This window comes from Anoplophora glabripennis, unplaced genomic scaffold, assembly GCF_000390285.2.
Source record: "Anoplophora glabripennis isolate ALB-LARVAE unplaced genomic scaffold, Agla_2.0 scaffold636, whole genome shotgun sequence".
NCBI classification, from domain to species: Eukaryota; Metazoa; Arthropoda; class Insecta; order Coleoptera; family Cerambycidae; genus Anoplophora; species Anoplophora glabripennis.
Window position 1 is genome coordinate 121,688 of NW_019416715.1, and position 23,893 is coordinate 145,580.

General features: G+C 32.5%; 3 protein-coding genes across 4 annotated transcripts in view; 1 reads left to right on the forward strand and 2 right to left on the reverse strand.

The window, feature by feature from the left end:
• Positions 1–5,373: 5,373 nt before the first annotated feature.
• On the reverse strand, positions 5,374–8,488 carry LOC108912530 (guanylate kinase-associated protein mars-like). Its single transcript, XM_018717775.1, has 3 exons — positions 8,412–8,488; positions 7,467–8,350; positions 5,374–7,413 (listed from the first exon to the last, which is right to left on the reverse strand). The coding sequence occupies exons 2-3, from the start codon at positions 8,347–8,349 to the stop codon at positions 5,798–5,800; spliced, it is 2,499 nt and encodes an 832-aa protein (XP_018573291.1). The 5' UTR covers position 8,350; positions 8,412–8,488; the 3' UTR covers positions 5,374–5,797.
• Positions 8,489–10,528: 2,040 nt separating this feature from the next.
• LOC108912533 lies at positions 10,529–11,028 on the forward strand. The gene is made up of 2 exons (XM_018717779.1): positions 10,529–10,714; positions 10,769–11,028. Exons 1-2 carry the CDS (start codon positions 10,624–10,626, stop codon positions 10,948–10,950), a joined length of 273 nt encoding a protein of 90 aa, XP_018573295.1. The 5' UTR covers positions 10,529–10,623; the 3' UTR covers positions 10,951–11,028.
• A 1,353-nt stretch (positions 11,029–12,381) lies between these two features.
• LOC108912535 (myosin-IB) overlaps positions 12,382–23,893 on the reverse strand; it is a 64,298-nt gene continuing 52,786 nt past the window's right edge. For both annotated transcript variants that reach the window (XM_018717782.2, XM_018717781.1), the window contains exons 10-19: positions 22,664–22,818; positions 22,328–22,610; positions 20,590–20,821; positions 20,295–20,525; positions 16,496–16,779; positions 16,301–16,419; positions 16,027–16,242; positions 15,846–15,946; positions 12,650–12,746; positions 12,382–12,467 (exon numbers count right to left, since the gene is read on the reverse strand). In XM_018717782.2, coding sequence (XP_018573298.1) covers positions 12,453–12,467; positions 12,650–12,746; positions 15,846–15,946; positions 16,027–16,242; positions 16,301–16,419; positions 16,496–16,779; positions 20,295–20,525; positions 20,590–20,821; positions 22,328–22,610; positions 22,664–22,818 — 1,733 coding nt within the window. In that variant the 3' untranslated portion in view covers positions 12,382–12,452. The remainder of the gene's footprint in view (positions 12,468–12,649; positions 12,747–15,845; positions 15,947–16,026; positions 16,243–16,300; positions 16,420–16,495; positions 16,780–20,294; positions 20,526–20,589; positions 20,822–22,327; positions 22,611–22,663; positions 22,819–23,893) is intronic.

The following is a 23,893-nucleotide window of genomic DNA, read 5'->3' on the forward strand; positions in this document are numbered from 1 at the left end:
TGAAAATATAATTTTTAAATTAGATATTTGCACAGAATACATTAGAATTGTTCACACTCCAAATGTTTCGGTATACATATGTGTTCAATTTCAAAATCATGTACCTAATTTTTATTTTCAGGAATTACAGTTGTAATTTTCATTGATATTAGGTTATAAAATGGTCTAATATTATTACACAAGGTGTCTTAATAGTCCCTTTGCAAGTAAAGTTGCATCCCTTATATTCCTTAGTCCTTGATTATGGTCTGTAATAGTACTGGATGTCTATGAACCTAGAAATCTGGAAAAAGTCCCAAGATTTTGTATTGCATAGAAATTGAAACTTAAAAATATGTGCTTTTTCCACAAAAAATGCAATTGACGTAAATATGTGGTATTACTAGAATGTGCCAGACGTCAACAAAATATATTTTTTAAAAGAACTATCTTTTATCTCTAAGAACCTTTTTTTATCATCACTATTGCTTATTCCGCATTTCTTGGCAAAATCTATGACCCACTATTCTACTTGCTGTAGATTGTCAACAGGAACTGAATAAACTAATTGTATCAAATAACCCCAAGGAAATAATCCAATGGGTTAAAACCTGGCGAACGAGGGGACCACGCAATAGGCCCACCTTATTCAATCCATCGTTCTGGATAAATTTGATTTAAATAGTCTCAAACTAAAACACTGAAATGGGCTGGAGTGACATCATGCATGAAAGCATTTATCAAACAATTCAAACATGCAAGTCCGTTTAAAGCTGAGGCATAACATATAGTCCTATCCCCCAAAATACCTGCCCAAACATTAATAGAAAACATGTTCTGAAATAGACTCAAAAATCTCGTGTGGATTTTTATCTGACAACACAGGGTTGTTATGAAAATTAACGCCTTCCCTATAAATGATGCATTGAACCTGAACGACATTTTATCGATAAAAAAACGATTCTGGTGATATTTAATTTGCGTTCATTGATAAAATTCTAATCTAGATTGAAAGCTTGAGATTTCAGAGCTTCTTTGTAAATAGCACGGATACAGGAGTTGTTCATACAAAATTTCCCATACTGTGCTACTGTGCTTTTAGGAATATTTTTTGTAGACGAATTCTTCTGATGCTGCAATATGGCTTATTGCAACCAATTAGAACCCTTTCTTCTGCTCGCAGGGTCTGTGTAGTATGGTTTCTTCCACAATCAATCCTCTTTGGCATGGATGTACCAGTTTCTCTCAACTTCTGCTGTAGAATACTAAATAATTTATTGGAAAGGCTTTCTGATATAGTCTGCTCATTTCTAAAGTACAACCGTATACAATACAATGCATGTCAATCATTTCTTCAAATGAATATTCTGGCATTCTTAAAACTCGAAAATCTGATTCAAATACTTTTATTCAGTACAATAGTTTTTAACAAACGTGTCAAATAGATTTCAGTTGCTTATCAACTGTAAGCATACCTGACGAATTTAATTTTAAGCATTATTAGTGCCGCTATAAGACTTCTTTAATGTTTTTATTTAAACAGAACTTATTGTGAGTTTACGCATTATTTTATAACTGAAATTCATATCGATGCTTAAAGTGGCTTCAGAGAAATAAAATAAAAACCCGTTCTGGAATGCAGTCTTTGAACCGTAATAACATCCTTAGGACTGATTTGTGGAGCTATATTCATATGAAAAATATGAATTCTGCGTCAGCGCATTTCTAAAAAATATGTGCTTAAAATATATATTTACTTATTTTCAATTTTTATTATCTACAAAAAAAATCATAAAATTGTTTTTTAATCAAATTTTTATCATTAAATTCTATCTAAATGTAAGGAATTGTGAAAATTCTAGGTCTCGAGCAAAGATTAATATATTATTTCTTTAAGTAGAGTGACAGGACAAGATAGAATGACCATTAGTTGCAAAGGTGCACTTAAGGGGAGAACTTTTTAATGTTATAAATTACAAAAATCAGTTACAAAAAAGTACAAGAAACAAAATTACAAACAATATCAAACAAATAAAAACATTTTAACTAGAATCTTACTTCATTGAGTACCTATACCAAGGGTCGGCAACTGGCGGACCGCGGTCCAGGTCCGGACCGCCGAAGGTAAAATACTGGACCGCCAAAAATTTTTTGAAAGTATAAATTACTCAAATGAATTATTTAAAAAATGTTTTTTTACGTTTAAGTGCCAACCTTATCATTTTTTCTAGTATTTTACAATTGTGTGAGTGTTTTGAGTTCTTAATGGTTAGTAAACAAATTAAATTTGAGTTCAAATGAAAATTTGTAAGAAATATGAATTTTTTTTCTGGACCTCGTTAAAAATTTTTAAAAGTATCCGGACCCCACCTAAAATTACTTGCCGACCCCTGACCTATACTATTAATTGCTCATACAGGGTGTCTCAATATTCCATGTACTTAGAACTACCACAGAATCTTGAAGTCAAAATGAAGCAATTTAACTACACTTACCTCTATATAAGGTTTTTCTCCTAAGAACTAAAATACTTTATTGCATTCGATTATTATCATTGTGTACAAGTCAATTTTTAACAATGTAGCCGATGCATATACTACATATGTTCTATGGGTATCCATTGTTTAGCCATTTTTAATCTTGAGGTCCTTTTGGATATTCATCAAATATGCATTTTTTCTATTTTAGCTTAACCGGTAATTCAAAAAATGTCGAATGTAAGTAAACTATTTATTTTATATTTATACATCATATTCTCAAGAAGGCTTTTTCATCAAGCTTTTAAAAAAAATTGTGTAGAAATATATATGGCACTGATATTTTCACATTTATTGAAAATATTCACACCAACAAAACATGACGGAAGAATTACAATATTAAATAATCAAATAATTATCTGTATTTCTGGAGCGCACAATTAAGAAAAAAGTTTATAAGAATAAACTTCGTATTAGACAAGATTGAAACGCGAGACATATGGTGATATTACTAGAAAAGAAACAAAAATAATAGACATAAAAAAACGAAGTTTGTTAAATGAAATTGTGAGTAATATTTAGTTATTCAACGTTATATTATTTTTACTCTTTCACCGTGTATTTTTTCTTGTGAATATTTTCAATAAATGTGAAAATCTTAGGGGCATTGATCTGCAAATTTTTATTACCTACTAGATAAAAAAATTTGTTCAAAAATTAAATCCATGTCTTTTAATTTTAAGAACCAGATGCCTTTGACTTAAGTGTAATTTACTATGTGAAAATAATGTTTGATAATTATATCATGCAAAAATGTAGAAACGTTTCAATTTTAAAGAGGAGATGAAAAATCAAAAACAAAATTAATATGGATTTTCGACTTAAATATATTCATAAGTTGTCATTTGTCCTTTTCTATAGTTTTACAATTTTTTTCTCAGATGAAGCATACTTCACTCGCAGAAGAATTACCAATCTTCGTAATTGCCACCATTATTTTATGCAATAAATCCTAAACGTTTTCAACATGAGTTTAGATTAAATGTTTAAACTGATATTATTGAGGCATTTAATTGGTCCAGTAATTTTACCCAATTGTCTAAATGCCAACTTATTTAGAATTTCTTAAAATCACTCTTCCTTACTTGTTGTTCGAAGATTTATCACGGGACCTCAGATTACAACTTTGGTTTATTGATGATACACTTCATTTCAGTGGTGTGAGAAATTTTTTAAATACCCAGTTTCCAAACAAATTGTAGTGCGGAGAAATAATTGCCGCCATAATTGTTTTTTCCGGCATCACCAAACCTAAACCTTCTGTATGCTAAGGAATTTGTCTATTTTCCAACCAGTCGAGATACGTGATGACTTATGAAACCTCGTTATCAATAAATGTAACTCGATAAAAGATGTGCGTAAGTTATTGGATAAAGTGTATTTTCATTTTTGGCAAAAAGGTCAAATTAAATTATTAAGTTATCTTGTTTATTTTTAACTTTAGCTCATTAAGAAGGATTAATCTGTCTATTTGATTCCTAATTGTTAAAAAAAACAGTTCACTTTCATTTGATATGATAATTTTAGAAATATTTTTTTGCCCAAAATAAACATAAGTTAAATAAAACAATTATAAGTGTAAACTACTTGTTTTACAGAAAAAACTTATAGGACTTTACTATTATAAATATATTAAAAAAATAACTTTCCAGCTTTTGATAGTGTGTTTAAAATTGTTTCAGATCATAAATTATTTTTTAAAACTAAATTTTAGCTATATTTTTGGATTGACCGTTTCCGAGATATTTTGATTTTTAAGCAAAAATTGACAGATGCAGACAGCAAAATTTAGTTTTCCCGGAAACATAGCTTTATTTTATTGAGCAAATTGGACATTTTGTAGAGGAAGTCCTGATTTATCGAATTTGACATGAAAATTTTCCAGTTTTTATACAGGTTGGTAAAAAAAAAAAATTAACGAATATGAATTTCAGAAAATGTGGAAAACTCCATTTAAAAATTTCGAGTTTTCCACTTTTTCAGAACTTCATATTCGATATTTTTTTTTGACCACCCTGTATAAAAACTGGAAAATTTTCATGTAAAATTCGATAAATTAGAACTTCCTCTACAAAATGTCCAATTTGCACAAAAAAATAAACCTGTGTTTGCGGGAAAACTAAATATTGCTGACAGTCTACATGTCAATTTTTGTTTAAAAATCAAAATATCTCGGAAACGGTCAATCCTAAGTATGGAGTATGCGATATGTTTTCAACTTAAAAATACATGGTCTTTCCAAAAATGCAATAATATACAGGGGGTTCCATTTAAAATAAGAAAGTTCATATCGACTTCCGGAATAACCGGAAGTACGAAGACCTTGAAAATATTTTAGCTTGGTAGGCCCCACGGTCCGTATCACACCATCACAATTTCAAAAAAATCCTCCGGGCAGTTTCCCAGATATCCATCGATGGAGTTCGTGGTGGGGGACACCCTGTATACGTCAGTACTGCAAGTTTTTGACCATTTGATATGTCATTACATAGTTATAACGCTTTTTATCAACATAATTTTTTTGAAGTTTAGATAGTTGGTCAAAAACCTTACTTATGCCAATCTTTAATGTAGTGCATTGTTTTTTTTTTTACTTGGAAAAGATACGACCAAAACTTGATTTTTAAAAATCATATTTGATGCCCTGTATTTTACAATCAAAAGACAAGATAGGCGTATACAGGAAAATAATTTTTTTCTTATATTTTAGCAGCCTCTGAATTTATTGTAGGTTGTTCTGAAACACCATGTGTATTTTAATACTAAAATTATAAAAGAACTAAATTGTCATGAAGTTGTAATTTTTTTAATTTTAACTGTTTTTCTTTACAACGAAATTTTAAATAAAGCCACTTACTACTGAACTTTTACTATCTATTAAAAAAAGTATAAAATATATTATGAAAACTTACTCCATATAAAAATAAATTGAGTTAAGGTGAGTTCAGTCGACAAAATCTTTACCTTTAAGCCGTTGCTCTTCTTTCTTCAAATCGTTCACTCGGTGACGTTTTACTTTTATTTTATTTAAAAGTTTGTTAGAAATTGCTGTGTATTATTGGAAAAATTAGCTATGGGTCATTTGAATCATATTTCGTTCATATGCGCAGTCCCTAAACAATTTTTAACTGTACATGCATAAATAATATTTTAATAAGGTTCTGTATGAACGATGATAACTTTTGTTTCTTTAAATATAAAAAATATAGTAAATGCTTAACAATAAATTTGCTGACTGAATGTAACCTTTAACTATACCATATTACATATATAATAAACTTTCACTTAACCTTATTTAGCCTTTTAGATCTTCTAGTAGGTGTGATAGGACTAAAACTTATTAAATTTATTTCATTTATACTATTTTCCTTATTAATATTGTTCTCTGCATCTTTATCATCATACAATTCTTCATTGGCACCAACTAATTTTGTTTCTACGTCCTCTTCTATGTCGTCTTTAAATAAAACAGATTTGGTCATCCTTTTCTCAAGTTTCGATAAATCATTTTTCAAAATGCTTTTACTAGGAGTTACGCCATCTCCGTGTTTAATAGCTTGAGAAACTTTCATCATTGTCAATCCTTGTGAAGAGCTCCTGCGTTTCTTAGCCTGGTTAGTTAATAAAGAAACTCTTAAACTTCTTCTAGCATTTTCGTTCAATACAAGTGGATCATTTAATGTTCTAACTGGTGATTTAACCGTGTAGTATCCACCATCAAACTCTTTCGTTTCTTCAACTGGAGGAACATTTAAATTAATTTCACTTTCAGTATCTGATTTTTTCATATCACGAGCAGCTTTGATAAGATTTTTAAGTGTGGAACTAGCTGAAGCCTTCTTAGGTCTGCCTCTTCCACGTTTCGTAACAATTTTTTTCTCTGGTACAATTTCTTGCCAGTTATTTGCTTTCAATACATTTAAATTATTAAACCGTTTATTTAAATCCTCAACTTGCATGTAAATCATATCCCAGAAACCATGCAAATCTTCACAAGAAATTGGTTTTTCTGCATATTTACATGTTCTGCACTGTTCTATCAAACTTCGAAATTGCTCAAATTTTTTAGATATTAGTAACTTTGATTGACCTATAGCCACATTTATCATGTCATTTGCTTCTTCTGATAACTCATTTGAATTTTTGTAATTTTCCCACATATCACAAGTTCTTTCTATTCTATTTACCTCACTGTTAAGCTTTTTTTCAAAATAATCAGCTCCTGCTTTAGGACTTGTACTATTTAAAATATCTACAACAAATTCAGGAGCTCGCTCAGCCCCAGAGTGTCTCATGTGATACTCCTTCCTTGCACTGGACTTTCCTCGAGAGACGGTTACAAAAGGACTTATGTAAACTGGAGAATCTTCGCAAGTATTATTTTTTTGAGGTGTATAAAAACAGCTGTTTAAGTCAGTCAAATTTTTATCTATTGGATAATCTGGAGATGCAGATCCTGTTGCAGATCCAACTGTAGAATTTCGATTTTTTGAGTCACTTTCTATTTGGTCCAATTCATCTAATCCTTTTAATTCAGAATTTGGGTTATTTTTTGTTAATCGTCTTCTGACTTTCATAATATTTTTTGGTATACTTTGAAGTTCGCTTCTTTTCGTTTCTGCATTATTACAAACATCAATGAATTCCACATCTGACATGTCAAGTTTATGTATTCTCTTAGGTGTCTTTTTATATTTTTTTGTCACAGCTTTAGGTGTTTTAATATTTTCATTACCTGTAGGCAAACTTTCATCTCCAATTACTACTTTACAATTCCATCCAACGGTTTTTACAATTGGTTTTTGAGATAATTTTGATAATTTATTTAAACCAGAATGTTCTTCCACAAAAGCTTCTTTTTGATTTTTATTTGAGATTTTCTTCTCACTAACAGAACCTAAAACAGAACTAATTAACAAGTTGCCTTTTAGTTACTGGTATATCTCTTACTCTTCCCAGGCCTTCGTTTGACTTCAGTACCAGATATACTTTTACTTTCTACTTTAATACATGGCAGGGTTGTTGCCTGTAGTTTACGCTTAACAGTTTTAGTCTCTATTTTGGAACTAGCTGTTTTTTGTTTAGTATTAGTGGATGTAAAGTTGTTTTTAGTCACACCCATCTTGCTATGAGGATTTTTATTATTCTCTGCCTTATTCAAATTTTCAATTTGTGGGTTACGAGATGTAGCTCTTGTATTTCTTCGTTGTACAGAACTCTCTTTCCTTGCAACTTTTGAAGAAAGTTTATTTTCTTCCAAACAATTTGACAATGTTCCATGTAAATTATGTTTTGATTTAGTTGACAAGCTACTATTATTAGCAGAATTCATATGGATAGGTTTTATACCTTTTGGTGGATGAAACTTATGATTAGGTGGTGCAAATTTAGATTCCCTTGGGACAACATTTGTTTTAATTGGTTTTCCTTTGACATATTTATTTATATTTTCTAAATTCGGTAAACCAATTTCGTTAGGTACATGACAAACTTTAAATAAAGGTTTTGCCTTTTTTTTCTCCACAAGTTTTCGCTTTTCTTTTTCAATTTTCCATTTCCGTAACATCTCTAATCTATTGTTTGACTGCTCTTTATCCTTCCTTTCATTAGTTTGTTTAATAATTCTGGATGGTTCAGTAGTGTTAGATGGTGTCATGGTGATATTTTCATCAATCTGTCGTTTTAGAAGCATTAATGTACTTCTCGTTTCCCGCCTCATATTATTAAAATTGCTAACTCTGTCTTTTACGGTTTTTTGTTGATAATTTTTTCCAACTGTATTTTTATATAAACCAAGAAAACCACTTTTAAAAAACTCTGACACTTCATCCATCCTTAAAAAACATAACAGATTAAATGAATCCTATTGGCTTTATTAATCATTTAAATACTCACTTGTGTTATATTACTTAATCCGTTAACGTACAACGTAAGGAGCAACGATATTTTTAAATTTTTAAATTCAATTATTTTTCACAAAATTCTTCTTCTTCCCATTCTTCGTCTCTATCATAGACTTTATATACTATGGACTGGACCTAGAAAGAGAGGTAAATCGCGAACGTGTGCAAGGCAGATGAAGATAGTATAAGCAAATACTTCGCCATTATTCCATGGCTATAAATTGGCCTCAATGATTTGGGATCGAGGGGGATTATCCCTCTTTATCATGCCTCATCTCGTACAGGCCTGGACGGCCTTCGTAGGTGGCCCCATCCGTCATCTACTCCGACCACAAATGCGGTCGGGTTAGGCGCTTTGTGGGACCTTCTTTTGTTCTAGCTGTGCTCCGCCGGCTAGGGGCTATTTATATCCCCGGGGGTGGTGTTATGTTTATGTGTGGTATGGTTGGGTAGGGTAGTGCGGCTATGCAGCCTTGGATGCGCTTTGCTACGGTGGCCCTTGGCTAGCGCGGTCCAAATCCAAGATTCCCTTTCCACCACCCGTCCCATGAAGGCCGGTGTCCCCCAGGGCACCGTCCTGTCTCCACACCTATACACCATTTACAACTCCGACATCCCACATCCCCCCAACACCAACATATACTTATACGCCGACGACCTGACAATCACATCCCAATCCGTAGATCCTAGATATTCCGTCTCCCTCCTCCAAAACTCCTTAGACCAACTTGAAACCTGGTGCAACAGGTGGAAAGTCAAAATTAATCCCAACAAAAGTTCGGCTATCCTTTTTACCAAACGAAAAATCCCACAAAACCTCGACAGACTGACACTATCCCAGGAACCTATCTCCTGGAATCGACAAACACGATACCTGGGCGTGACGATGGACCAGCGTCTCACGTGGAAACCGCACATCGTGGAGACGGTGGCGCGAGCGAAGACCACCAGGGCTAGGCTCTATCCCTTACTCAAAGGTGGAAACACCCTCAGTTTAAGGAATAAGCGAACGCTTATCAAGGTGGTACTTCAACCGCAGCTAACCTACGCCTCCACGGCGTGGGGTCACGCGGCAAAAAGCCACTTAAAGTCATTACAGGCTGTGGAAAACATAGCCCTCCGCACGGCCACCGACGCGCCCTGGTACGTAAGAAACACTGACATATTACGAGACTTACAATACACAAACGCTACACAGACAATAAGACAAAACGCGGAGAAACGATTTGACGTAGCCGCTAGACATGACAATCCCCTCCTCAGGCAAGCCGTTGACTACGTACCCGACGTGACCGACAAACACAAAAGACCTAGACACCAACTTTTTGACCCTGGGTGACCACCCCAATGACCCCCCCCCTGCCCGCTAACCTTTTCTGTTTCAGAGACAGCCAGGATCAAGAAACGAAGACAACGACACACACACACACACACACACACACCCCCCATACCCTCCTTAACCCTCCCCTCCCGCGCTAGCCTAAGGGCCACCTTAGCAAAGCGCATCCCAGGCTGCATAGCCGCACTACCCTACCCAACCATACCACACATAAACATGACACTACCCCCGGGGTTTACACAGACGAGCCGGCGAAGCAAGAAGAGCGCCAGAAGAAAGGGCCCTAGCCGGCGGGGCCCAGCCAGGACAAAAGGAGGTCCCACAAAGCGCCTACACCGGCCGCATTTGCGGTCGGAGTAGACGACGGATGGGGCCACCTACGAAGGCCGTCCAGGCCTGTACGAGATGAGGCATGATAAAGAGGGATAATCCCCCTCGATCACAAATCATTGAGGCCAATTTATAGCCATGGAATAATGGCGCGGTTACCGGTATAAAACATATAATACCGGCATACGTCAGATACATCAACCATTCAACCAATAAAAATAAAATCAGCTGATTGCTTTAGTTGCTCCACTCCCTTTGTTTCGGCACAAATGACAGAGTAACCCGAGCACTAATCTTGTTCAGAATGAATTACTCCTGAATAACGAACAGCATAGATTTTGTGCTCGGTTACAACGAACGCTGAAGAATTACTCCGATCGAGTTGGAGTAAATCAAGCAGACACAACGAACAGAACTGAAGAGAGCATTTAATCATTTAGATTTAGATACAGATAGATTCTTGAGAAATGAAATTTTAATGTTTTTATTAGGTTAATGCGAATATGGCAAATTTAATGTCTTAAAAACCACCAATATGGCGCAAGGAAAATTAAAAACAAAGGCAAAAGTACCTCAAAACGTAAAAACAAAAAAATCTAAGGGGAATGCTGTTACAAAGAGATCTAGTAAGCTTTTATTCAGTATTTTATGTTATAAATGATGCTTATTTATCTTTGTAGACTGTCCAATTAAACCTAAAAAAAAGCAACACGATGAAACTCAAAAGTTAAAACAGATTGTAAGTAAAGCTGTTAATAAAACCGTAGAACAAGAGATTCGAACTAGAGCTATGGGTAACCAAAAAAAATTATCGAAGGTTCAAGAAGCTGTGGCAAAGCATCAGTCGAAACCTAAACCTTAAAATGAATACCAATATTTATTATTTAATTGGAGACATATACTTGTAAATAAAAATTATAAATTGTGATACTGACAAGAATTCCTGGATTTTTTTTACTGTAGGTATAGTTATTTAATTTTTACTTAATTTAATCGTATGCAAGATGGATGTCTGATGTATAGTTTTTGCACAATTGCATTATAAACAAATTAGGATCTTTTTTTGCACAGCATGGCAATTTATCAAAAATGGTCCGATTTAAATTCTGAAAACGGCATCTGAAAGTAGACGACAAAATCTCGTTTGTATATCTCAGATTTTCGCCTGGGTGAGGGGAAAAATATGCTAAAAATGCCCGAGTCGCCCGAAATGATCGAAAGTATGCTCGAACCAGTCGGGTAGCGGTAGTGGGGGAAGCAGCGTACTTTCGATCTTTTCGGGTGACTTTCAAGGGCACTTTTAACATATTTCCCATCACCCAGGCGAAAATCCAAGATATAAATGAACCGATCGAGTCACACAAAAAACCATTTTATAGGGTTTTTTATACTCTACAAAAGTCCTATTGAGAGTAAGACAATTCCATAATTATTTTTCGAGATATATAAAAAAAACAAATAAATGACATTTTTTTGCAGTTTATTGTTTAAAAAAAAATTGTTCACGACTTTGCTGCGGAAATCACTTGGGTTTTCATTTACTAAGTATTTTTCAAAAAAAAATACATGAAATTGGCTGTAATATTTGAGTGTAAAAACAGCCTCTTTTTTCACTCTATTGGTTGGCCTGTTATACAAACAGTTCTTAGGAAGTTTCTTCAGTTTAATTTTTGACACCGTTGATATAAAATTTAAAAAATTGTCTTCTTTTCATTCAAATTATGGTAAGTAGGTAGAGTAGTTTGAAAATCTCATGAGCCGCGAAATGCGTGAAAGGCGTGGCGTATCCACATGTAATTCTTCTAATAAGCACGTTGTGAAAACATTGACTCAGAATTAGACCACGTCCCTCATTACAACCAGAAATGAACGAAGGCGTTCGGGCATCAATAAAGTCAACTGGTAAACTTTCGTTATATATATATTTGTATTGCTTAAATTAAAATAATAAAGAATAGAGCATTTTATTATGATATTTGTAATCGGAGCAAAGGCTTGTTTATGCTACGAGAGCTCGAGATACTGTGAATAATGGATGTAATGTTTTTAGGACGTAGAATAATTTAGGCGACGGCTGGAATTATGTTTCTGCACATATCAAGGTCAAAGCTCATAAGATTTTGAAACAACTCTACATACATTTTAGATTTCCCTAAATAAAAAAACAGTGTTATGTAAGAAAACTTTAATATTTTATTTAAATATATAAATATATTAAATATTGTAACAATTTAAAATTAAAGGCATTTTGTAAGTACATATATTTATTAAATTAAGAAGCAAATGGCACTTATGTTTATACTGACGGGTTTCATAAACGAGTCAGTTTGGTTTTTACCAGTGTTGATGGGTGATTCTCCTCATTTAGGGCGATACAACCTAAAACATAATCAACATTTTTATTTGACAGATGTATTTGATGTATAATAAAAAAAATTAAGAAATTTATCAGTTGTGTCAAAACTTCTTAGATCTATCTTACATTATTAGATAAACTAAATTAAATTCATATGAATAATCAGACATTAATAAATGGTTGTTCCTTATTTAATATTACTTACAATTAATAGGTGGCCACTTTTGTCTTTATGAATCCTTTCAGGATTTCCTACTTGTATATCAATAGTACCTTGTTTACCTTTCATGTTGTGTTCAATACTAAAAATAAACAACCTTTAGTTTACATTTTTTTTATGTCATTTTAAAAGTTTATATTTTAACAGTAATGGCTCATAGCTTGAAATCGTGCTTGCACTTTGTACATACATACACAGTTGGAAAATCCACATAGTCCATCTGTCTAATTAAAAGTGACAAAGTAAGTCATAGAAATCCGTACAGACAAGGATGGCTGTATTAAGGCCCCCACAGACACACGTTCTTTTTGGCAATTTTACCCATACAGTTTTATCTGTACGGGTAAAACTGCCGGTGTGTGGCTAAAAACCGTCGTTCTTCCCCGCGTTTAAAAATATCTGTCCCAGCTTGATTAAAACCGTCTGTTTTGAACATGTTCGTTCAAGTCGGTACGTGTGTGTGACGACGCGGTTAAAAAGGACGTTTTTTTTTCAGTGAAGTTTTTTGCATTTTTGTATTTTGCGACTTCACTTTAGGTTTTTTTTTAGGTCTTCGTAACTTGTGCCAGTAGCAAGAAATCTAAGTGTAGCGGTAAGACGCTCATGCGGTGTAATACTTTGCCTCATTAAGGTATCTTGTTTTTGAATTAATGGTGTTACTAAAGTAAGCAGCTCTAAATAAGTTTCTTCGTCCTTTCGCAAATAATTAAACCAATCTCCCGGCTCTAGTCGTAATTCATGCAAAACATTTACGTGTGAAAATTGTTTTCTTTTAACTAACCATTCTTTAACCCATTTTGAACGTTTTTTTTTTTTTTTTATATAAATTTTATAGCAATTGCCGCCGCCACTGCCAGTGTTGTCGTATATTCCATCACAGAACGGTTGATGTTAATGACACCACGATTTCAAAAAAACTGAACAAAAAACACGTCTAGTGTGTGGCTGTTACCGTTGTTCGTGTTTACCCGTACAGATAAAACTGTACGGGTAAAACTGCCAAAAAGAACGTGTGTCTGTGGGGGCCTTTAAAGACGTTTCATAATCTGAATAGTCAATAGGATGCGCTTGGTTAGAAGTGGGAGTGACTATTCAGATTACAAAACGTCTTCACTATAGCCATCTTTGTCTATCGCGCGGATTTCTTTATTTTGTCGCTCTCATGTAAGGGCAGATGGACCATAATGTACCGTTGCCAGCCCTGTATATGTTTAAATGAAATATCAAAATTGTGATTAATAAATCATATCTCACTGTGATATAAATTCATGAATATATTTATACAGGGTGTTTGTAAATAAGTGCGAAATATTTTAGGGGGTGGTTGCCGAAGCTATTTTGTGAAAAAAGTTCATATAAACGTAGGTCAAAATATGCTTCGTTTCCGAAATACAGTGTTTAAATTTAAATTTTTTATTTATTTTAATAATAATATGTTTTATTTTTTCCTCATTCAATTTCATTCAAAATATCTAAAAAAATATCAAAACGGAAAAGAAGTTAGTGGCGTACCATTTTTTTTATTAAAAAAGGTTGTTGCATTCTCGCACGAACACTACTGGTGCAAGTAGAAATATTCGGATCACCCCAAAAAATGCACATTTTATCCCTCTTAAGCGTTTTTCAAATTTTGAGTCAATATCTTAAAACTCTGAAATAATTAATAAAAATAAATAAAAAATTAAAATTTAAACACTGTATCGCGGAAACGAAGCATATTTCGACTTACGATTATATGAACTTTTCTTCACAAAATAACTTTGGCAACCACACCAAGAAAAATTGTGGGTGCTATACATTCCATCATAAAAGTATCCGGAATTTGACAATATATTCAATTAATCATCAAAATTTATTTTGTCTCTTTCAAAATAAGCTCCATGTGTAGCAATACACTTTTCGAATGAACAACCCAGTCGTCAAAGCACTTTTTAAACACATATTCCGGTATGGACTTCAACTCCTTCAGCAATTTTTGTATTATGCCTTCTGTCAGCTCAAAACGTATTCCATGAAGTGGTAATTTGAGTTTGGGAAAGAGGAAACACAATTACCGCTTTGTGTGACGGTGCGTTATCGTGGTACAAAATCCAAGAATTGTCCTGCCATAAATCTGGTATTTTGCGACGGATAGTGGTAATTTGAGTTTGGGAAAGAGGAAAATTCAGCAGGGGTCATATCGATGACATTCTTTGAGTTTTTGGTCAAAAATTTACTCATAATTATCGTGGTGCAAAATCCAAGAATTGTCCTTCCATAAATGTGGTATTTTGCGGCGCATACTCTCTCGAAGGCCTCATAACACCCAGATGATCTTTATTGGAAGAAATTCTATGTGGATAACACCATGATAGTCAAAGAAAACAGTCAACATGACTTTGACATGGTTCTTTTGTTTTCAGATCATTAGAAAAGCATTATTCCAAAACTTGTTGGCTCGTTTGCATGTTCAACTTGTAAACATATCTTGCAACCCGTTATGATGCATTGCTTGAATGTAGAGTACAAATTAGCTTGTTCAAGCATGTCTTCAGCAACATATTTGGGATGCTCTTTTTGAAGAAAATTCAGCTCTTTTGGAATCAGCCGTGCTAAGATTCGTTTCATAGCCAAAACATCAACTAAAATGGTGCGAACTGATTCGTGAGATATGTTTAGTTCATATGCCAGTTCTTTCAAACTATAATGATGGTTTGCAAGAACAATTTCCTTCACTTTATCGATGTTTTCTTCAGTTGAAGACGTTGAAGAATGACCGGATTTGGCAAATCATCAACCACTTGTCGACCATGTTTGAATGCTTTGTAGCATTCGTATGCTTGAGTTTTCGATAAAATTGAATTTTCAATTTTCAATGATTCAGTATAAGAAACTCCGTTCCACATTTTAGGTAAACATAACATTATACATACAAAAATTACGGAACACATTTATTTGACAGATCGCGCTCAAACTTCGCATCAGAGTGCATTACTACCAACTTTCCATCAGAAAAGAAATTTAAATCTACTTTACGCAGAATTTTCCGGATACTTTTTTAACAGAATATAATCCCACAGTACCTAGTACAGATCGTTCTTGATTTTACATTAAAATAATGGATAATAATAAGATCCTCCTTATTTTTTAACCCTTCAACATACCTTGATTAATCAAATAATCTGAATGGTTTTATACTTACTGGGATTTATCAATAATGGTTAGTGCCTCTGGATCTTTTATTGTGTCGATAATCATCGTAATAGCTTCTATCAAATAAGGTACTTCCAAAATAAGATCTCCCTGCAAAGGTTGCAAATTAAAATGGGTCAAAATATTGGTTCACACAATACAAAATTTTACTGTCTGCGGTAGACAATTACCTTATCTTTCTTCATGAATTCTTCAGGTATTTGAATTACGAGCATTTTGTCATTTTCTGGTGATACAGTAAAAGTCAGACTTTTTAATGGAAGACAATGTTTTTGTTTTACGGAACCTTTGCATTCCAATAAATGTAAATTTTGTTTACTTATTAGTAGAATGCGTTCTCTAGGCTTGTAACCATGTCGGTCATATTTTATTACACTAGTCGAATACTAAAAATATGTAAATGTACACATATATTTTACTATATTTAAAATTTCATGAACTTACAATCTCTTTGTCTCCATTTAAAGTTGCAGTATAACCTTGTTTTAAAGCTAAACAGGTTTGAGGTACTCTATCGAATATAAATAAATTAGGCACACTTGCAGCATAACTCTTCTTTTTATCTGAAAACAATTAATAATTATTTATTAAATAATCGATCATTTCAATATTCTGGTATTTTTTACTCAAAAAAAATACCTTTGAACAATTTTTCTGCTAATACTTTTAGTTCGAATTGTTGCTTCCTTTCTGGCGTAAGTTTTAAACGGTAAACCCTAGATAAGTGAGCTCCATAAAGCTTTTCTAAATATGCCGACGCCTCCCTGCAGACATAAGGGCAGGGTGGCCAAGGTTTCCTGTAAAGTATTTTCTTTGGAAGGGATTTGGCCAATCTATGTAACCACTGAACTTTTGCCATACACAAAAAGGCACGATTTTCCGCTGTAGGTTCTCCATTTCTTGTAATGAATCCTTTAATAAATCTAAAACATCAAAATTGTGGCTAATATTTAACTTTTATATAATCACTAATTCAAATACTTATATTTAACAAACGATGAAGATAATTTTTTTTAGTATTGAAATATACAAGGTTTCCTGGTATTCCGTGTGCATGGAATTTTTATAAATTCTTGAAATCAAAATAAGAGATTTAACCTGTACCCAAAAGTGCTCATTTATCTGATGAAAACGTTAAAATTAGCAAACATCTTAAATTCTTTTCCAAACAGTTAAAATGCTTTGCCCAATTTAAATTAAATTTGATGTGCTAGTACGAGTCAGTTGATCACTTTTAGACCGAAGTAATACTGCTAATATTTATCTCTCTCGTACATTTTTAGTAATTCTAAGAATGCTGGCAAAATTAATTATTTTATTAGTCATCTCCTATGTATTTCCGATAAAAATCTAATACAATTTTCATAAAAAATTTGATTAATCTGACAATAGAAATGAAATAATGCTGTGTAAAAACGTGTAAGCGAATGATGTTTCAGGAAACTTATTGGAACTGATCCTTTTCATTAGCATATAATTAAGTCAAAAAAAATCAGTCACGCTCATCTCGGATTTCTTCCATTCTGTAAATTACGACTATCAAAGATTCTTTGTGTTGAATTTTATTTGAAGAGCATTAAATTCGATAAATCCAATATGAAACTACTGTTTATGATTTGCATATTGAGAAAACATGCTATCTCAAATTGTACTTGGAAAAGATGCTACCTAAAATTGTGTGTGGAAAACATGCTATCTCAAATTAAGCTTGGAAAACATGCTAGCTCAGATTTTTAAGAAAAAAACATGCTATATCACACAAATATAAGTTTGACTAGTAATTTAAGTTGGCTGCATTGGCATTGAAATGCACATGAATGATTGAAACCGGGCACTTATAATAAAGTTATATTATTATATAACTTTACACTGCTTATTTAATTTTTTTCATTCAACATTTTTCAATTAATTTTGTTAACTTACTGTTGTAAATGACAAAATTGTTAATTAAAAAAATAGAATAATGTGCAGTGTGCTAAGTACATTACTCGACGTTTTTTGAAATAACAAATTATAAAAAAAGAGTGTAACCTTAATATATAAAAATGTTTTTTATTACTAAAATTTATTCGATTTTATTTATACAAGTTTGCTTTGATATAAAAATTAATAGCACACTCTTATCTGATTTATAGTCACTACTCTTGATGCACTTATTTTTTTTTCACAAAATCTGGGATGCACAATTTATTCTGAAAATAATTTTATACCTATGCCTAATGCGGACTTTAAGGAGATTGCAATAAAAAGGATTATATAGTGGACGGGGCTAAGCCCCAAACTCCGGGTCTGAATCGTTCTTACTGCACTTCAATAAAAACAAATGGCTTTTTAAAGGTACGGTAGCCACGTGCTTGCATAGACTTTGGAAATGAAATGCAGGTATGCAACAATTATTACCGGTACTTTATGATTTGCTGGATATCGATGCGACAGGAGCAAAGCAGTGTTGTCAAAAACCTATATTTTTTCGAGCGAGCGCTCCTATCAAATGCGAGCAAGATTTTATTTAAAATAGTGAGATTTTTTTATGTTGAAATAAATCAATCAATCTCTACATTAACTCTACATTAACTTATGTTAATCAAAAATTTAAATGTTTAAATAAAATTACAACAAAGATAACTTAGTTTTGGGCGGTATACTATAAGGCAACTACAGACACTTTAAAAGTGGTTTATACTGTAAGAATAGAATAGCCAAAGTTCACTAGATTATAGGTTCAATTCCATAGTTTTTGTTAGTACGTTTTTATTAAATTTAAATTTAAATAAAGACTTCTGAAGAAATTAAAAATTCAACTCGTTATTATCTGGCCATTCGATAAATTATGCTTCGTCGTTCCGATTCCAATCCGACTGTCGGTCGGTATCTAAGGCAGGTTAGGCAACCCTCTCTATTTCTCTGAGGCAACCAAGTTAAGTTATTACACAGATTGTCTAAATATGAATTAATGCACAAATAACAGACTTTCCTACATTCTATCACAAATTTTCTATAAAATCGAATTAGTTTGAAACTTAAATTACTTTTTTTGTAAAGAAATTTGTAATTTGCCGCTTTTGAACAAGCGGCATCGTAAATTACAAATTTCTTTACACCAAAAAGTAATTTGAGTTTCAAATTAACTCCATTTTATAGAAAATCTGCGATAGAATGAAGGAAAGTCTGTTGTTTGTGCATTAATTTATATTTAGACAAACTATGTAATAAAATCTATAAAAATGTATTGATGGTTGCCTATTTAATATAGAGCCCTATTAACGTAATAAAATTACCTTTGCCATCTATACCAAAGTAGCCAAACTTTAATTAAGTAAATCGAAAATCCAGCATGTCTGCTGCGATATTCCGTAAAAAAATATTGTTGTGAAGGGTACTAAAAAGAGCAAGATTTCACAAAAAGCAAGAGTGAATCCGAAATAAAAAGGGCGAAATCTTGATCGATGGAGCGAACTGTGACAACGCTGGCGCAGAGCAGATGAGATGCACATGCGCGATTACACACTTACATGCATACATATTTATCGTACATATCATTCAACTTTATACATTATATTTATATTCTAGTTACTATGTTCACTTTATTAATGAAATTTTATGAATAAATGATGTTTTTCTACAAATTGTTACATCTTGTTCTTATTTGAAAAGTAACTATTGTAAAAACCGTATTTCACAAAAAAATTGAAACATTTTTGATATTTTTAATTATGCATTTATAAATACAAAGCTGTCTGTAAAAAGCAATACTTTATCTGAATGCAAGTTAAGAGCAATTGACAAGACAATCCAGGTATAGCTGCTCTAATCGGGCATATTGTCCAGGTAAGAACGATTCGGAGCCGAGATTTGGAGTCTAGCCTGGTCCACTATAATCGTTTTTACTGCAGTCTCTTTATTTTTAGAATAAAAGTAAGAGTAGTGACTATAAATAAGATAAGAGTGCGCTATTAATGCTTATATTAAAGTAAACTTATATGAATAAAATCAAATAAGTTTTGGTAATAATAAACATTTTTATATATTAAGGTATACACTATTTATTTTAAATTTATTTCAAAAAACATCAAGTTATGTATGTGTTGCAACACACTGCATATTATTCTTTTTTTTTTAATTACCAATTTTGTCATTTATAACAGTAAGTTAATAAAATTAATTGAAACATTGAAAAAAATAAAATAAACAGTTTATTATAAGTGTACGGTTTCAATCATTCAATATGCATTTCAACGCCAATGCAGCCAACTTAAATTTCTAGTCAAACTTAATTTTGTGTGAGATAGCATGTTTTCGTAGGAACGCGTCAATATAATATTCTAAACTTCACAAAGCATTACTTCCTTTTATTTTTTATGACATTTAAATTAAATTGATGTTTTGACATGGACCTAGCAGCTTATTATATTGATATTTATATCAATATTTTATTTACCTTCTAATCGTATTAGCTGCCCTTCGTCTTTTTTGTGCCAGTCGAATTGCCAAAAACCTTCTTATATTTTTCTGAATAAAAATGGCCGCTTCCTTCATTTTTAAGTATCTTCTCCTTTGCATTAAACCTTTCCATGATGCCTGAATAATAGAAGCAAGTTCATGTTTCTTTAACTGGAAAGCGTCCTCAGTTTGGAAAAGTGTCTGTGGGCGCCTGATGAAAATCTTCGTTCTGAAAAATAAAAAAGAAAATTGTATTTTATGGTGAGGTTGAATACATTTTTAATTTTCCTTACTTTCCCATTTGGTAATCATCTTTTTCATAGCCAAGTTGACAAGCTAAGATTTGAACTCCATCCTTAGCATTTCCATGGTAATTTGGCCATGTTTCTTTAGACAGACTTTTGTATCTTTGTAAGAAACGTTCATAAACTCTTCGGTATGCAAATCCAGCTCTCCTTACGCGCAAATTTTCCATCAGTCCCAGATATTTTATTTGATGTTTTACAAGTTCTTCATCAAAAACACCTGTAGACCAAAAAAATAAAAATAAATATATAATATTGCAAATTAAATTATGTAAGTTAATTTACTTTTTTATTTCTGAAAAGTATATCAGCTAAATTCAAATTTGCAATTATATTTTGTAAAATATGGCCTCTATGTGCTTTCATAAGTTTCATATGGTAAAGTTTTTCATCATCTGATCTTTCAAACATTTATGAAATGCTTAAAAAAAATTGCTAAATGAAGTTCACAATTTTCAAATTTGAATTTAAAAACTGCTGAGAATGGCATTATTTCTCAAAAGTTAGATAATAGTACATTGTGTAACGAGTGGGGAAAAGTTGCCAATAGCGCCACGCGGACGCAGTTGAAGCACAAGCGAAGAGAATGCGGAAAGCGCCCAAGTGGCGCTATGGCAACTTTTCCGAATGAGTTGCACATACTATTTTCTATCACAAGTGCGAGTTAAAAAGAAGTTAAAAAAAATACAAAAAATAATCAGTTTGTTAGAAGACTGAAAATTGACATGTGAGCATAAAATTGACATTTGCTATATACTGGTACTGAGGTAAGAGGCCAAAATTCATGGGTAGATAGATTACTGAAGCAAAAATATTGTGATTTAGCCGAACTTACCTCAGTCCAAAAGTTGATAGTTAAAGAGATACAGGGTGTTAATTGTAAAATATTATTTAAGTTTTTTTTTCATTATCAAATGCAAAAATCCACACAAAATTTTGGGGTTTGGGATTCTTTAGGTAGAGGAATTGAAATTTGTTCATATTTTGGTTAAAGTTCATAGAGGGCGCTAGCTGCAGTAGATTGAATGTATTAAAAAGGACATAACTTTTTTATACTTTAAGGTGTCTTATCTTTGATATCAAATTCTTGTTTTCCAACTTTGTTTACACAAAAAATATATACTTTATGAAAGTAGCTGTCTCGCACAATTTTCGAGATATTTGGCTTTGAAACTTCCAATGCTGTTGCATTAAATTACAATTAAGTACTTACAGGTATTATTAATCTAGCGGTAAAGTTTCTTAAGTAGGATTTGGACGAAAATCAAATAATTGACGTTTTCCACTTGTCTTATTGCTGTTATTTGTATATATGCTACTTTCCATTAAGTATTATTCGTATCTAATTAAAATTACGTTGTAGCTTACAATTTAAATTATATATGTATACATAAATGTGAGATAGAGATAATTAAAGTACAAAAAAGTTATGTCATTTTCAACATGTTCAATCTACGGCAGCTAGCGCCCTCTATGAACTATAACCAAAATGTGAAGAAATTTCAATTCCTCTACCCAAAGAACCCCAAACCCCAAAATTTTCTGTGGATATTTGCATTTATTAAGAAATATTTAAGAATTTAACACCCTGTAGCTCTTTAACTATCAACTTTTCAACTAAGGTATGTTTGGCTAAATCGCAATATCTTTGCTTCGGGAATCTACCTATGAATTTTGGCCCATTACCTCGGAACCACCCTGTATTTTCTAAGGTGCATTTATTTACCTGGACTTTTGGTATCATTTGGTTTTATACATCTGATATACGAAGGCTCTTTATCCCTTAGTATGCTCATTAGATTATTTACTGAATTTTTAAATTGTGTAATTGCTGTTTCTGGTCGCTTCTTGCTTTTCTGTTCTGATTCTAAAAATACTGCTTGTATGATATTGTTTGTTGAATTGGTCATCGCTTCTCTCAAATCGCGAAACAAGAGGTCATTGTTTTTTTCCAAAAATGATTTAATGTTATAAGTCACAGACCCAGCATAGTGAATAAGCCGGAATTCCTAGAATGTGATAATTAAAAGTATACATATTGTAACCCCTAGTAACAACTTACGTCTCTACCCATAATTTTCTGTAATTTAATGTCCGCCTTTTCATGACCTATATAATGCGGATGGTAACTAAGTTTATAGTTGAGCTTGGCTAACAGACTTTTATCGTTTGGTTCTCCAGGCCTAAGGCATTCTTCATCCATAAAGGCTATTAATCCTGATCAAAAACAAAAATAAGAAATAATTAATCAGTAACAGTTTTAACATTAGACTTGTGACTTCTTGAGGTCATTCCAGTAAGGGACTTAAATGTTAATACAATATTATGTGTTCATAATTCAGTATTAAAAATTAAGTTCTCAAAAACAAATTGTATTTAAGTGATGTACTGTACGATGAAGATAATTTGAATGTTACAGGCTTACATATCTCAATAATTATACAGGGTGTCCCTGAAAAGGATGAACAACGCTTGACCATAGGTTCCTTGGATGAAAATAAGACTATTTAGCCTAACTTACCCTCGAACTTACCTATATACAATAATGCATGCCTACTGAGATATAGCCTTCTAAATATAGAACAGATAACCAAGTTTTTTTCAAATAATTTGAAAACTGTTTTTCTTAGAAATTTCAAATTTGGTGTACATATTTTTTTATATAAGGGCAATGTAAATATAGAATTTGGTGAGAAAACATATACAGGATGTTCTCTTTCTAGTGCCTGTGTGCCACTGGCTATCCCGTAATTTGTTTGTGTGTACGTCAATGACGACAGAATTTGTATTTTTAAAAATAAGCACTATTTTAGAAGATTTTTTGCCTCTAACAAAATTTTGATATCGTTTATGGATTTGGGGTCAGCCATAAATTACACGTAAATGGGGAGGGAGGGTATCACCGAAATGTGACAATGTGTGACAAGGGGCAGGGGGGTCAAAAGTTTTGTGACGTCACATGTTAAAATTTAAAATACTAAAACGCGAAATTTAGATGTGAATAAAAAACTATAAAAATCTACGAACTTGATCTATATTTATTAATAATTTAGCATTCTCGCTATGAGAAATATTGGACTTTATGTTGATTTTATTAGATTATTTAATAAAAAAAGTAAATAATGAAAATAGCTGTTTTCTCTCGATTATTTTTAAATACATGCCTAAATTTAAAAAATGTGTGACGTCACATCAGGAGGGGGGGATTATAAAAATGTGACAACCTGTGACAAGGACGGGGGGAGGGGTTCAAAAGTCCTAAAATTCGTGTGACGTAATTTATGGATGGCCC